The sequence below is a fragment of the Oryzias latipes genome, chromosome 12, assembly GCF_002234675.1.
Source record: "Oryzias latipes chromosome 12, ASM223467v1".
NCBI lineage: Eukaryota > Metazoa > Chordata > Actinopteri > Beloniformes > Adrianichthyidae > Oryzias > Oryzias latipes.
The window spans coordinates 9685447-9697741 of record NC_019870.2 but is presented as its reverse complement, the minus strand read 5'-3'; the positions used below and the strand labels follow the sequence as shown (position 1 = coordinate 9697741).

At 40.1% G+C, this 12295-nt stretch overlaps 1 protein-coding gene across 2 annotated transcripts in view; it reads right to left on the bottom strand.

Moving 5' to 3' along the window:
• Positions 1-12295, bottom strand: part of ctif (cap binding complex dependent translation initiation factor) — a 47489-nt gene that overhangs the window by 8310 nt on the left and 26884 nt on the right. For both annotated transcript variants that reach the window (XM_023961200.1, XM_023961201.1), the window contains 3 exons: positions 7469-8048; positions 5674-5973; positions 2082-2237 (listed from right to left, as the gene is read on the bottom strand). In XM_023961200.1, the coding sequence (XP_023816968.1) occupies positions 2082-2237; positions 5674-5973; positions 7469-8048 (1036 nt within the window). The remainder of the gene's footprint in view (positions 1-2081; positions 2238-5673; positions 5974-7468; positions 8049-12295) is intronic.

The following is a 12295-nucleotide window of genomic DNA, read 5'->3' as shown; positions in this document are numbered from 1 at the left end:
AACACTGTATACCTATAGGTTTCCATTTTTTCAATGGTTTTAGACCCAAAACCACATACCACAGTAGTTGAGTTAGTCAAGCAGCTTCTGTTCACGGCAGAAAAAACTGGCAGGTTAAAGCATAAAAATCCTCTACCCTTGGTGCCTCATCTACACACCTCGATGCTTGTGAGAAAAGCTCCTAAAATGTGTTTTGTTGTTATGATCCTTTTCTGAGTGGGCTGAGGACAGAGCAACATCAGGAGAATTCAGTTCTCCTCTAAATTTATCTGGAGATCTGGAAAGATCAGGGGCTTTCCATCGGACAAATGTGATCCGCTTTGAAGAATTACAGACACTAAATGAACAAGAAAGAATCTGAATCGCTCTTTGTCTAGTTAGTTCATAACACTTGTTTGTGGTTTATAGTTTTTCAGTTTTGTGGAGAATGGAGAGCGGCACAGTCCTGCTCAAAGCTCTCAGGAGACTCGACAAATAGAAAGAGAACATTGGAAGAACTTGGTCATTTCACGTAGACAGCTGACCCAACTCATTACAAGCTCTAACATATACCATGGTTTGGCTGAGGACTGGATTCTGATTGGCTGCAGGTTGTGGGGTTCAGGTCGCAAAAGCTCCAATCTTTAAGCGCTGGCTTAAACGGCAGTTGGTAGGAGGAACAACAGAAACTCAGAACATGATATTCCACAGTTTATCCAAACAGAAAGAAAAGACATGTTTCTTTTAACCTGTTTGCTGAGTTTGATAATTTTGCAGTTAAGACAAAAATTATGAGGTAGAAGACAAAAAGAGAAGAGAACATAAGGAGGAAATGAGTGACACCAAAAGGAATTTAACAATTTAGACTTTGCTTCTTTGAAACAAACTTTTTCTTCATCATCTGGAGAGAAACAAGCAATAAGATGGGAACCTTCCCTCTAAAATGAAGCTTTGCTTGACTAAACATGATGTTTAGCATATTTACCACTTTCCTCTGCTGTGGTAGAGCGAGACCGGTGCAGGCTCTATAGCCGTTACCATGACAACGTGTCTCGCCACGCATCAAAGTCTTTTTTGTGAAAAATGATTTAAACCTAAAAAAAAATAAACATTAAAGTACTAATAATTGATTTAATGTTTCTTCCATGGTATGAGCAAAGTAATGCCCTTTAAGGTGTGCATTATCAGAAATAATAGACGTTTCAGGCCTAATTTCTGATAATTCACACCTTGTCTGGCATTATCACTTCCTTAATCCTTGCACAGTTTTTTTCTAAGGGAGGCTTTTTCCAGTTTCGTCAAACCCAGGTCGTAACTTTGTTGTCTTCTGTTTGGGTTCAGGCTGTAAGTTATGACAAACACACAGGTGTGCTCTTACCTCGACTATAACCTTGGTTAATACGCTACAGCTGCCTCTTGAAAATAGTTGATGTGTTACTCCACACCCACAGTTTTCTGCTGCAGAGCTTTTTAAGAGGTTAAGAGAATGCCCTGGGAATACCCTCAGACAGGGCGTGGATGGTATTAGCTGTGTGTCATTGTTGTAATTGTTAACAAGACATGGGGTTGTGTTAAGAGACAGACTGGCAGAGGTGTGGACGATGGTGGTAGAAGTAACATGTTCCCCAACACCTACTATTATTTCTTCTTCACACTAAAATGGTGCATAACAAAGGTGTTTGAACAAACTTCCTCTACAGAAACCGTCAACCTGACCACAGTCTCCTGCACTTCCTCTCAACTCCTTCCAAAACACTTGCTTCCCCTTTTTGATTCTCCATCTGCCATTAACCACTTCTGTAATGCTGAGCATCAGCTGTGGCTACCAGACTTGGTTTCCATGGTTACAGGGGAGAGTGTGTGCAAGACAGAACAAACATCTAATGGGAACTTAACCGTAGGTCACACATGTTCCTGGAACTGATGTCATCCCGACTGATTGCGAGTCAAAAAAACACAACAACCCCAAAACCCAAATGTGGTTTCTGCTGTCTAGAGTGTGTCTGCTCAAAAACAGGAAACCAAACACAGACATACACACATCCATGAAGGAAGTCTCCCACTGGAGAATGGATGGGAGCGATTTTTGACTGCATACAGACCTCTCGAAGGCAAGTGTAGATGGGACACACCAACACCCTGAACGGTTCACCGGAGCTGCTCCTCATGGTTCCAAACACCTCGCATAAGAAAGTGATGAAACCTAACCACTGCTCCACATCCGACTGCTGGATCTCCCCGCGGCGGCAGAAGTCCTTCTGTACAGGTGAAAGAAAAGAGAAAAAAAAGTTTGGAACATAGACAGAAATGCTGCAGAGCTTTTGTAGTTGTGTGGGCAGCAGGTAGGCGGATATTTAAATGTTTATGAATTTAAAAGCAGCGGTGAGCAATCTTTCCTGGCAGGACCATTAATCATCATTACACATCTTTACAGACTCTCTGATGGGATTTTAGGTAGCCGACACACACATTAACCTTCAGCCTTAAAATACTTAAAGCCAAAAAGCAGCCGAAATCCACGGCAGGCACTCTTCTTTTATCTGCCAAAAGGAGAGGAGGGTGCTAAGTTTAAACTGATGGGTGCTAAACCCTGTCTGTGCTGTGGAAGTGTTGTGGTTAATGCGGGTTAATGCTCGATGTGCACTTGTGAAGCTGTTGGAGGGAAACTTTATGAAGAGTCTGAGCTGCTGCTTTCTTCCTTTCAGGACTCTACAAAGACCAGCAACTTCACATGTCAAATAATAGCTGAAACAAACGCACCAAAGAATAGAAAATGATCAAGTAACTGTCAGTAATAATGGTGAAATAAATCATGTTAAGCAGAAGCTTCTTTATGAAAGAAACAGTAGCTTTGTATATAAAAAAATAAATAAAACACACACACAAAACCCTCTTTTAATGAGCAGAGCAGTCACATGTTAATTGCCCCCATGTTGAGATCCAGGGTTCTAGCAGCAACATTTTTAATAAAGGCCCTCAGGAGACCACTTATGACATTTAAAATGTTTTATAGCCCCCCCCCCCCCCCCCCCCAAAAAAGTCAAAATGTCAAAGATGGGGGGGGGGGGGGTCTGTGCTCGTGGGAAGAAAAGATTAAAGTGAGTGATAAAAGAAAAAGACCACAGAGCAGTGAGAAAGTGGGAGTAAATAAGATGTGGCAATGGTTGCAAAAGGATCAAGGGAGGGGGTTTCTCTGCTGGATGGAGGATGAAGATTTTAGCCCCTTGAGATAAAAAAGTCTGGCTTTGGGGTAAAAAGGGGAAAACAGTGCAGCAGCAGCAGCAGCAGGTGGGTTAACATGGAGACCTTCTGAGCTTGTTTTCAGACTGACTGGCACCGTGGTAGACACACTTCAGGATGGAGACAAGTAATAAAGTGAGGAAAAAATACAAGTGTGGAGAGACATAGGGAGGGCATTGGTCTGTGTTGTTCAGGTCAGAGGAAGGACCACAGAGCTGATGAGGAGGAGAGGCAGAAAAGGAAAGTACAGAGGACGCAGCAGTCAAGTATGATATGGAGGAACATTTGTTTTCATCCCGGGCCCAAAACTGGAAATGTGCAGCTAAGTGAAGAGATGAAAGGTGAAGGAGAGCAGGTCTTATTGTCCCCTGGGTGTTCAGATTAGCTGCTTTGTCCACTGACATTTACAGTGTCTCACACTTAGCTGGACTCCACCTGGGGCTGCTTTCTCATAATATTAGGCTTCATTTAAATAAATGAAATCCTAGTGGGGATTTGGAAAGACAAAGAAAAATACATTTCTTTGTAAAATAGCAATATATATTGCAACATACAGTGTTTCATCTCCTGACCCACTCAAATCATCTTGTAAACTATTTTCAAAGCGTCCCTAGTGCTCTTTTAATTATGATTATGAGAATTTTAGCCCAAATCAAAAAACCAGTGTCGTTTTCTAGGACAACGTTTCCGCAGAGCGGCAATATTGATTTTATTCCCCTTTTTAGATAAACTTTTACATAAAGTGAGCAAAAAAACTGCGTTGGCTGTAGAGCATAATAACATGACACACATTCAAATATCCAACAGCTTTTTTCCTTTTTTTTACCGTAACTAATGAGATCCCACGAGATTCTTAACTGTGGAACTGCAGAATCAGTAGATATTACATTTTTAACTACAGACTGTGAGCTTGTTATCAAGCTGGAAGCTTATCGAACAATCCTAAACCAGTCTCCGGCAGCCCTTATCTTATGCTGTAGTTAGACAATGTTGGCTGCAGGACATGCAATCAAGACTACGTTGTGCTTGAAACTAATTTTGCAGTTTTCTTTTGGAATAGTAAATGAAATTTAAAAAAAAAAATTGTAACTTATATTTTAATCTTTAAATTTGTGGATATTTTTTTTAAAACATAATTTTAAAATATGCATATCAACAAAACGAAACACAAATTGTTTATTTCTCCTAACAGCACAAGGTAGTTAAAAACAGCAAAAGTTTTATAAGATGTTTTTTTTTAATAATAAATGAAGATGCAGAGCAAACACAGCTCTTAAAGGCTACGTTCACACTGCAGGGCTTAATGCTCAATTCGGATTTTTTGAAAAAATCCGAATTATTTGCTAGACCGTTCACATTTCCAAGTAAATCCGAACTTTTGTGATCTCCAGTGTGACCGTGACACGACCCAAACGAGACCCGCATGCGCAGAAGCCAGAAGAATACTCAACGGTGAACGACGTCACTTGTTTGCGGAGCAGATGTCAACAACAGTGTTGTCAAAAGCGGAGCTCTTTTTGTAATATTAAATTTATTTTCACGAAGGAGCAGCACAATTACAATCTTCTCATTTTAAGAAGGCAATGGAGTCGGGATCGTCTGTACCCACTGTTGTGGAATAGGAATGTGTATGTGTTGGGCCCGCGCGCCCCGTGTGTGCAAGCGCGTGCCGCGATAGAGAATAAGGGGGGGGGGGGGCAGTGTGGGCGCGCATTCATGTTGTGTGTTACGGAGGAAGGAGGATAAAAAATGATAATAAAAGAAGGTTTCCCCCAGATTAAATGCTATGGACTCTTTATTAACCCATTCTGGAGAATCTAAGGATCAGAACAGGGAGGAGGAGGAGGATCGCCTCGGGTCCCCCGCGCTTCTGAGCACGGTGACGGTCGGAAGGGGAGAAAGGAAAAAAAAGTTATAGCTGTAAAGGTTCAACACCACGCTCGGCCATTTATCTGGAAAATTTTTCAAAAACCGCCCAGTTGCGATAAGAGCCCTGGAGTTTGGCCTGAAAAGAGCGATCACCCCAAATATTAATCCAATCGGGGATCTCGCTTCCCTTCCACTGACTGATCTCAGCAGCATCGTCCACCATGGTTGATGTTTACGTTCTCGTTCCCGCCTACTTCACCGCAAAATGATGACGTTTGTTGCGTGTCGATGACGTACGATTCGGAATCAAGTCGCCTGGCCGGTCACACGGCGGTCGCAATTGAAAAGAACGGCTACAATTCGGAATCAGGACGGCAAACCCACGGGGCCTGGGTCGCAATTGAAAAGATCGGATCTGTGTCATTCAGACTGTCATGAAAAGATCGGAATTGGGCCGCTTAGGGGCAAAAAATTCGGAATTGGGTCGTTTCAGCCTGCAGTGTGAACGTAGCCAAATATGCTGTTTTGTGGAAACGTGAAAGAACAAAAGATGCTAAAAGTGAAAAAGCAGTGGGACGCCTTTACCTGCAGCCGGTTGAGGAGCAGCGATCTGAACTTGGTCCCCTCCACCATAAACAGCGCCATCTTGTCACAGAGTTTAGCGGCGGTTGCTGCAAAGCTTCGATCAGACACGGCCTTTGAGTAGATGGTGCTGACCACCTGGGCCAGCGACTCCTCAGACTGCGCCGAGCATTGTGCCTCCTCCATGAAGGAGGCCAGCTGCTGCTCCACCCCGCTGCTGTTGCTCCTCATGTTGTTGAGGAGGTCCACCAGTCGGTCTAAGCTCTGCGATCCGGACTGGGATTTTTCCACGTGAGCTTCTTCCTGGAGAAAGTCGAGGGGGAAAGGGGCAAGATGTTAGACTTGTTTAGCTGCAACGCTTCATGCTGTAGAGATTAAAAAAGAAAAGAAAATGCATATTAGAACAGTTGAAACATTAAATGAAAGGGCTGGAAACAGTCAGGATGGTCAGTATATCACAGTAATAACAGCAAGCCGTTGCACTGGGGGATAAAAATGAACATTAAAAAATATATTAACGAAAATATGTTTAAAGGCTGTTGGATTTTAAAGTTGAAGACGTTTCACCTCTTATCCAAAAGGTAGAATTGTCCGAATTGTCAAAGCCTTTTGGATAAGAGGTGAAACGTCTTCAACTTTAAAAACCAAGTCCAGATGACAACCTTTAAACATACTACTATGTTTAAAAAAATATTTTTTCGCCATCAAAAATGTAATCAGCTGCATTCTGAAATACAACTTTGCAGCAAACACTAAAATTAGTCTGTTCTTGCCGCGGCCAACTGAAACACTGTTGGAATCTGAACATAAGTGAAGAGAAATTATATTGTTTGAAATCAAAACTTTTTGAGTTCATGTGAGCGTGTTTGCTGGCGTGAAGGCAAAGGAAATTTAAGTGAGATTCTGTAAAGACCCACTCCGATGAGAATCGAGTTTTAGGTGCTATTAACAGATACTTGTGGTGTTTTCTGAAGGATTTATATAAAAAGATCAAGCTTAAAATTGTATTTTTAAGTATTTCGTTTTGAAATTGTTGTGAATCAGGCGCGAAAGAAAAAATACAATTTAGAAAAGTGCTCATTTGAGAAGTAGAAAAAAAATGCTGGTTGGGACACCAGCTCCATGCTAAGAGCTCTCAGCGACGGGGAGAGGAAAGGGGAGCGGGGTCGTCAGTGCCAACAGTCCCCCCACAACTCAGAGGTAAATTTCTGATGAACTCCTGCCACTCTGCAGGAACTATGTTCTAGAAAACCACACAGGTATTTTGATTTTGGCTAAAATTGGGATAATCATAATTAAAAAACCACTGAGAACGTTTTTATAATAGATCGAAAAATGATCTGAGTGGGACTTTATAGGAGCTTCTCGAGGAGAGGATTTGAGCTACTGCAACATTTGAAATTTATTACTTCTCATAGGACAATGATTTTTTCCAATGAAAATGAAAATCATATCAGATGGTTGAATAATGCTTCTAGTACAGAAAATGAAGAGATTTCCTTTAGAATGACCAAACACCATCAGAAATGACAGAGAAGGGTTGAGCGTAGTGATGAAATTGTCTGAAGGGAAATCAGTTAAAGATGGAAAAACGGATGCATTTTCTGCACGATAAGGGGCTGTTGTCTCTGCCGCTTTGGAGGTGTTGGTGTGCATGATGAGCACGTACAGAAACCTTCAAGGCAGACTTTGTGGAGACAAGAACAATTATTAAAACCAACCTGTGATGTTTGCACACATGCAGATCAGGGCTGGTTACTGTAATTCTGACTGACAGAACTAAGCAGCTTTACAGTACCTTGTCCTTTAGTCTCCCCCTCAGTCGTTCCTTTGACGACTGCAGAAGACTGACTTTGGGCTGCTCCGACTGGCCCTCGCTGGCCTTTCCACCTCGCTGGGGGTTGGGACATTCTTTCCTAACTATTAGATCTGGTAAAGGGTCTGTACTATGTGTTGAGTCAGGTCTGGCTGAGTCATTGGGACTCCTACTGCTGTCGTTTTGCTTCAGTGGTCTGCTCTGCTTGTCATCCACTTTTACATTCTCAGTGTCTTTGTCTTTGGTTGCTCTGGGGGGCACTCCTTTTTCCCATGGGGCATTAGTCGGTCCTTGCCCTTGACCTTTCTGGTAGTGGTGCCGGTTCTGGCTGTATCCGTGACTTGGCCCCGCCGTGCGCTGCCCTCCTTGGTACTGGCGAGGTGGCCGACTGTGTCTGTTCTCTCCAGGTTCTGTCAACGTCTGCTGTGGTTGGTTGGGATATTGTTGCTGGGTTCGATCCCACTGCAGCTGAGGTGACTGCTGTTGAATCTGCTGAGGGAGGGTTTTCGCTCCTCCTCCTCCTCCTCCTCCTCCTCCTCCGCCCTGAGGTCGCTGCTGCTTCCTAAAATAAGAGCAGGTTTCAGTTAGCATCAGTGTGATGTAGCAGCAGCTGTCCTGGACCTGCACTGTTATGTTCCTCGCTGGGTTTCTCGCAGAAGCCAGCTACTGCTGTCCTGTGACAAGTAAAAAAAACAAAAAAAAACCTTTTACAAGCACTAACCTGACTATCATCCAAATAATCACCCACTCAGCTGCATATATATTCAAAGTCCACATGTCTGCTTACATGTGGATGCACACTGCGTCTGTTTTCCTGCCCTGCATGGTTGTGTCCTGTTGGTCACAGCACACAAATTCTATTAGAAGTTTTTTTTAGAGTCAGTAAACCTACATCCTTCTTTTCATTAAGTCAAATAAAAATGTATTATTTTAAAAATAAATGAATACATGAGTTGAGTTAATACAATAATATTATAAAAAATACAAAAATGTCACAAATAAACTATTTTGTGCTTGTGGTCAAGCAGCTTTTTTTTAATTTACAGTCTTAGGTTATGTAACTAAATGTCCTATTATGCTTCATAGAGCAAAAAAACTAGGATTTTTAAACATTTCTTACAGGTCTTTCACAGTCGACTATCTTGTTGCTAAGTGAGCTCATCCAACCTCGCTTTTAGTAAGCAGTATTTTTGTCTTTTTGTGTCACATTTATTTATAACTCGTTTTTTCTTTGTTTAAATTAGATTTAGCCCTGTATGATTTTTTTATTATTGATTAATAAGTCTGAAGCTTAGGGACGGTTCTTCACTTGTACTTCCTGTGAGAGCATACACTGCAAAGATAGGGCCTTATAATTAGTCAAAGATTCTTACCCCAATGGCAGAATTTCTTTAAATAAGCAAAAATCTGTCAAAGAAGTAAGAAAAGTGGTCTTACCAAAGACATTTTTTTAAAAAATAATTCTAGGTGGTAAAATTACTTTTTTTTTTAAAGATAATTTTTCTTGAAACAAGTTTTTTTTTTTTTTTTACATTCTTAGAATTCAGTTTTTGCATTGTAGGTTGTGTCTATAATGCTCAGTTTTGTGTTTTTACCAAAACAAAATGATGTAACAGTAAAACAAAAAGAGCATTCATTTATCTTGGTCTTAAGGTTTAGATACATCAGTGTCTAATGTATATATAACCTTTTCTATCCACAAATAAAACCAGATAATCATTTTGCACCTACAATACTTTTACCAGGATTGGAATGTTTCTCATTCTGGTTCTTTATTATTTTGTGCCATTTTGTCTTCATTTCACCAAAATCAAATATGTTCATCATTTTTAAACATCACACATCTAAATGTATATTTGTCCCTTTAGTGTCATCTTCTACTACTACAAGTTTTATTATGAGTATTGTAAAGTGAGGGATTACTTGACACTAACAAGTAATCTGACCTGTATTACAAATTAGAAGTACCTTGCACAACAGCGGTTATGGCTGCATTGAGTTCACAGTGACATAGATCATCAAGATTACACCAAGTAAAATGTGAACACAAAAAAAAAACACGCTAAATCTCTACGAATTTAAATATAATGCAGTCACAAACAATTGCAAGTTGCCAAATATTCTCAGCAGATATGACAAGGACAAAAAAGAATTGTAATAATCTAAATTCTTAGTGTCATGTTTGCGATGTAGACTTTTTTAGAAACTTGCACTAAAACGTAGAAGCGGCGTTTAGATTGACAGATGACTATTTCATTATTTTATTTGTTTTGCTGTGTGTCCTGTCCAGAAGCTGAGCAAACTTCTTTTTTTTTTTTTTACAAACCCTTTTTTTTTTTTTTTTACAAATATGGTAAACAAGAGTATATTTAAATAAACCCTTGATTTGTATAAAAAACTAAAATACATTTGAAAAAAATAATAAGAATAGTCTTTTAGGTATTTAGATCTAGATCCTAAGCATGGGTAGGATAGAATAAAAAAGGGTAAAGAAGGGAAGGAGTAAAGAGAAACTAATACATTGTCACAGGAAAAAATTAAAACACGCACAACTGCACATCCAAGCTAACTCACACATGCATATGTTTACCAACACAAACACAGGTAACCCATTTTTCAGGCACACATACTAACACCAGTGTGAGCAGACAGGTGGGTTCAGGTAAGTTGGTTTATTAGTATCACAATATTACTGAACAGAAGAGGAGATGTGAACCCCCAAACCCTCTGCATAGCCCATGGGAAGCAGCACGGACCACCCACTGGGGCTGGAGCAGGGGGAGCACAAACCCCAACTCCTGCCCAGGCAGAGATGGCAGAGATGCCCCCAGATGCCCCATGCATCACTGCCCAAGAGTCCTGAGCAACCCCACCACCACCACCACCACCACCACCAGAGATTGACAGGTGACCTAACTCATCTGCTCAAACATTGTTGATGGGTGTGTTCAAATACCGTATTTCCAGACTATAAGTCCCTCCGGACTATAAGTCGCACCAGCCCAAAAATGCATTATAAAGTAGAAAAAAACACAGATAAGTCGCACTGGACTATAAGTCGCATTTTGACGGGAAATTTATTTGACATAATCTGAGACCATGAACTAATAACTTGCACAAACTCATATGACACAATCATAGCAGACTGTTTATCTCATAATTTCACAGTAATTCTTTCTCATACTTATTTTTTTATTCCTTACATGAAGCATCATTAGCCAACTAATACTCTGTTTTCATCCTGTATTTGTAGAAACAGTTGTCGTTTTTATTGCATTTCTGAATAAATGAAATCATTGGAAAATAGAATATTATGTTGTTAGCCTTCAAGATCTTACTGTAAAAAAAGTTTGCTGATTCTCTGAGTCACTTAACATACTCTTAACACTCAACATACCTCATACATCAAATTGACCCAGGAATATCATCTCTGTTCCTCACAAATGAACATAACAGGAGGGTTAACAATGTATTCATTTCAATTTAGTTCTAATATAAGTCACTGCTGAGTATAAGTCGCACCCCTTGCCAAACTATGAAAAAAAGGGCGACTTATAGTCCAGAAAATACGGTATGTCAAAACCATATTTCCTAACTATTCGCTCAAGTCTTCAATGACGAGATATAGATATAATATAATCAATTTTGCCATTACAAACACATAGGTCACATGACCACAGGGTAACACAGTCAACATTGAGGATCCATAAACAAAGTTTGCTTTTAAACAACAACAAAAAAAAAAATGATAAAAGAAAAGTCTGTCTTCAAAAAAATGTTTAAATTCAACGTGGGCCCAAAATGATAGAGTTGCTTTGTGTTTGTTTTTTATTTGTTTTCTTAATCATGGAAGCTGAAGTGAGCGTTTCTTAATTATTCAAAAGTGACCTTTAACAAAAGCACATCAAAGAAAATGGATGAGGCAGACATTTCTGCGGTTAGGGAACAAAGACACAAACCTTTGCAGCAGAACTATTTGACACATTCATACTTAAAAGTTCAAACTTGAACCTCTTCCATATGAGTTTTATTAGCCCTGGGAATGCTATGAGTGATTAAAACAAACAAAACGACTATATCTTCTTGGAAAAGTAAAAGTAATTGTTGCCCCTAGCAAAATAGTTTCAGATTAGTGTTGGAAGCTGGAATGAGAAAAGTATTTACATTGAATTACATCAAACAGGCGATCATCTTTTTGGATAAATTAGCCATTAGCAATGGCTGTTAAAATCTAATTATGTAAATGTAAAATCCGTTCTTTCAATTGTACTATATAGTATAAAACGCCAAAATTTCAATGGTTTACGGGAGCTGCAGGTTCGTGGGGTGTCATAGAGAAGAGCGGGCACACCTTAAGTGGAGCACAGGTGTGTCCTGCAGGCTTTTACGGCCACCTCCAGGAAAGTCGTGAAAATAGAACGTACAATTGTTGCATGTGTGGTAAGGGTCTTCTGCATTTAAAGGCCCACTCCAATGAAAATCGTTTGTAATTAAAACTGCGTTTCTGAGTATTTCTTTATTCAGATGGTGATGGATCAGGAGATTAAGACCGGTCATTTGAAACGGACATGGATGGGCCATAGTCTCACTGCTCTACTCTGGTCCTCCTCACCCCCTCATCTTCATTTTCCTTGTCTGAGCGTGCATCTGGCTCAAAACTGTACAGCTAGATAGCTCCAAAAACAAAAAATAAATTTGAAATTCAGAATCTTGTCATTTCACAGAATTGTAAGGGAGTTTAGTTTTTTTTACAATTTTTTTCAGCTGCCTCCTGTCTCTCAGAAAAGCTGGAAAAAAGTCCTCACAAAA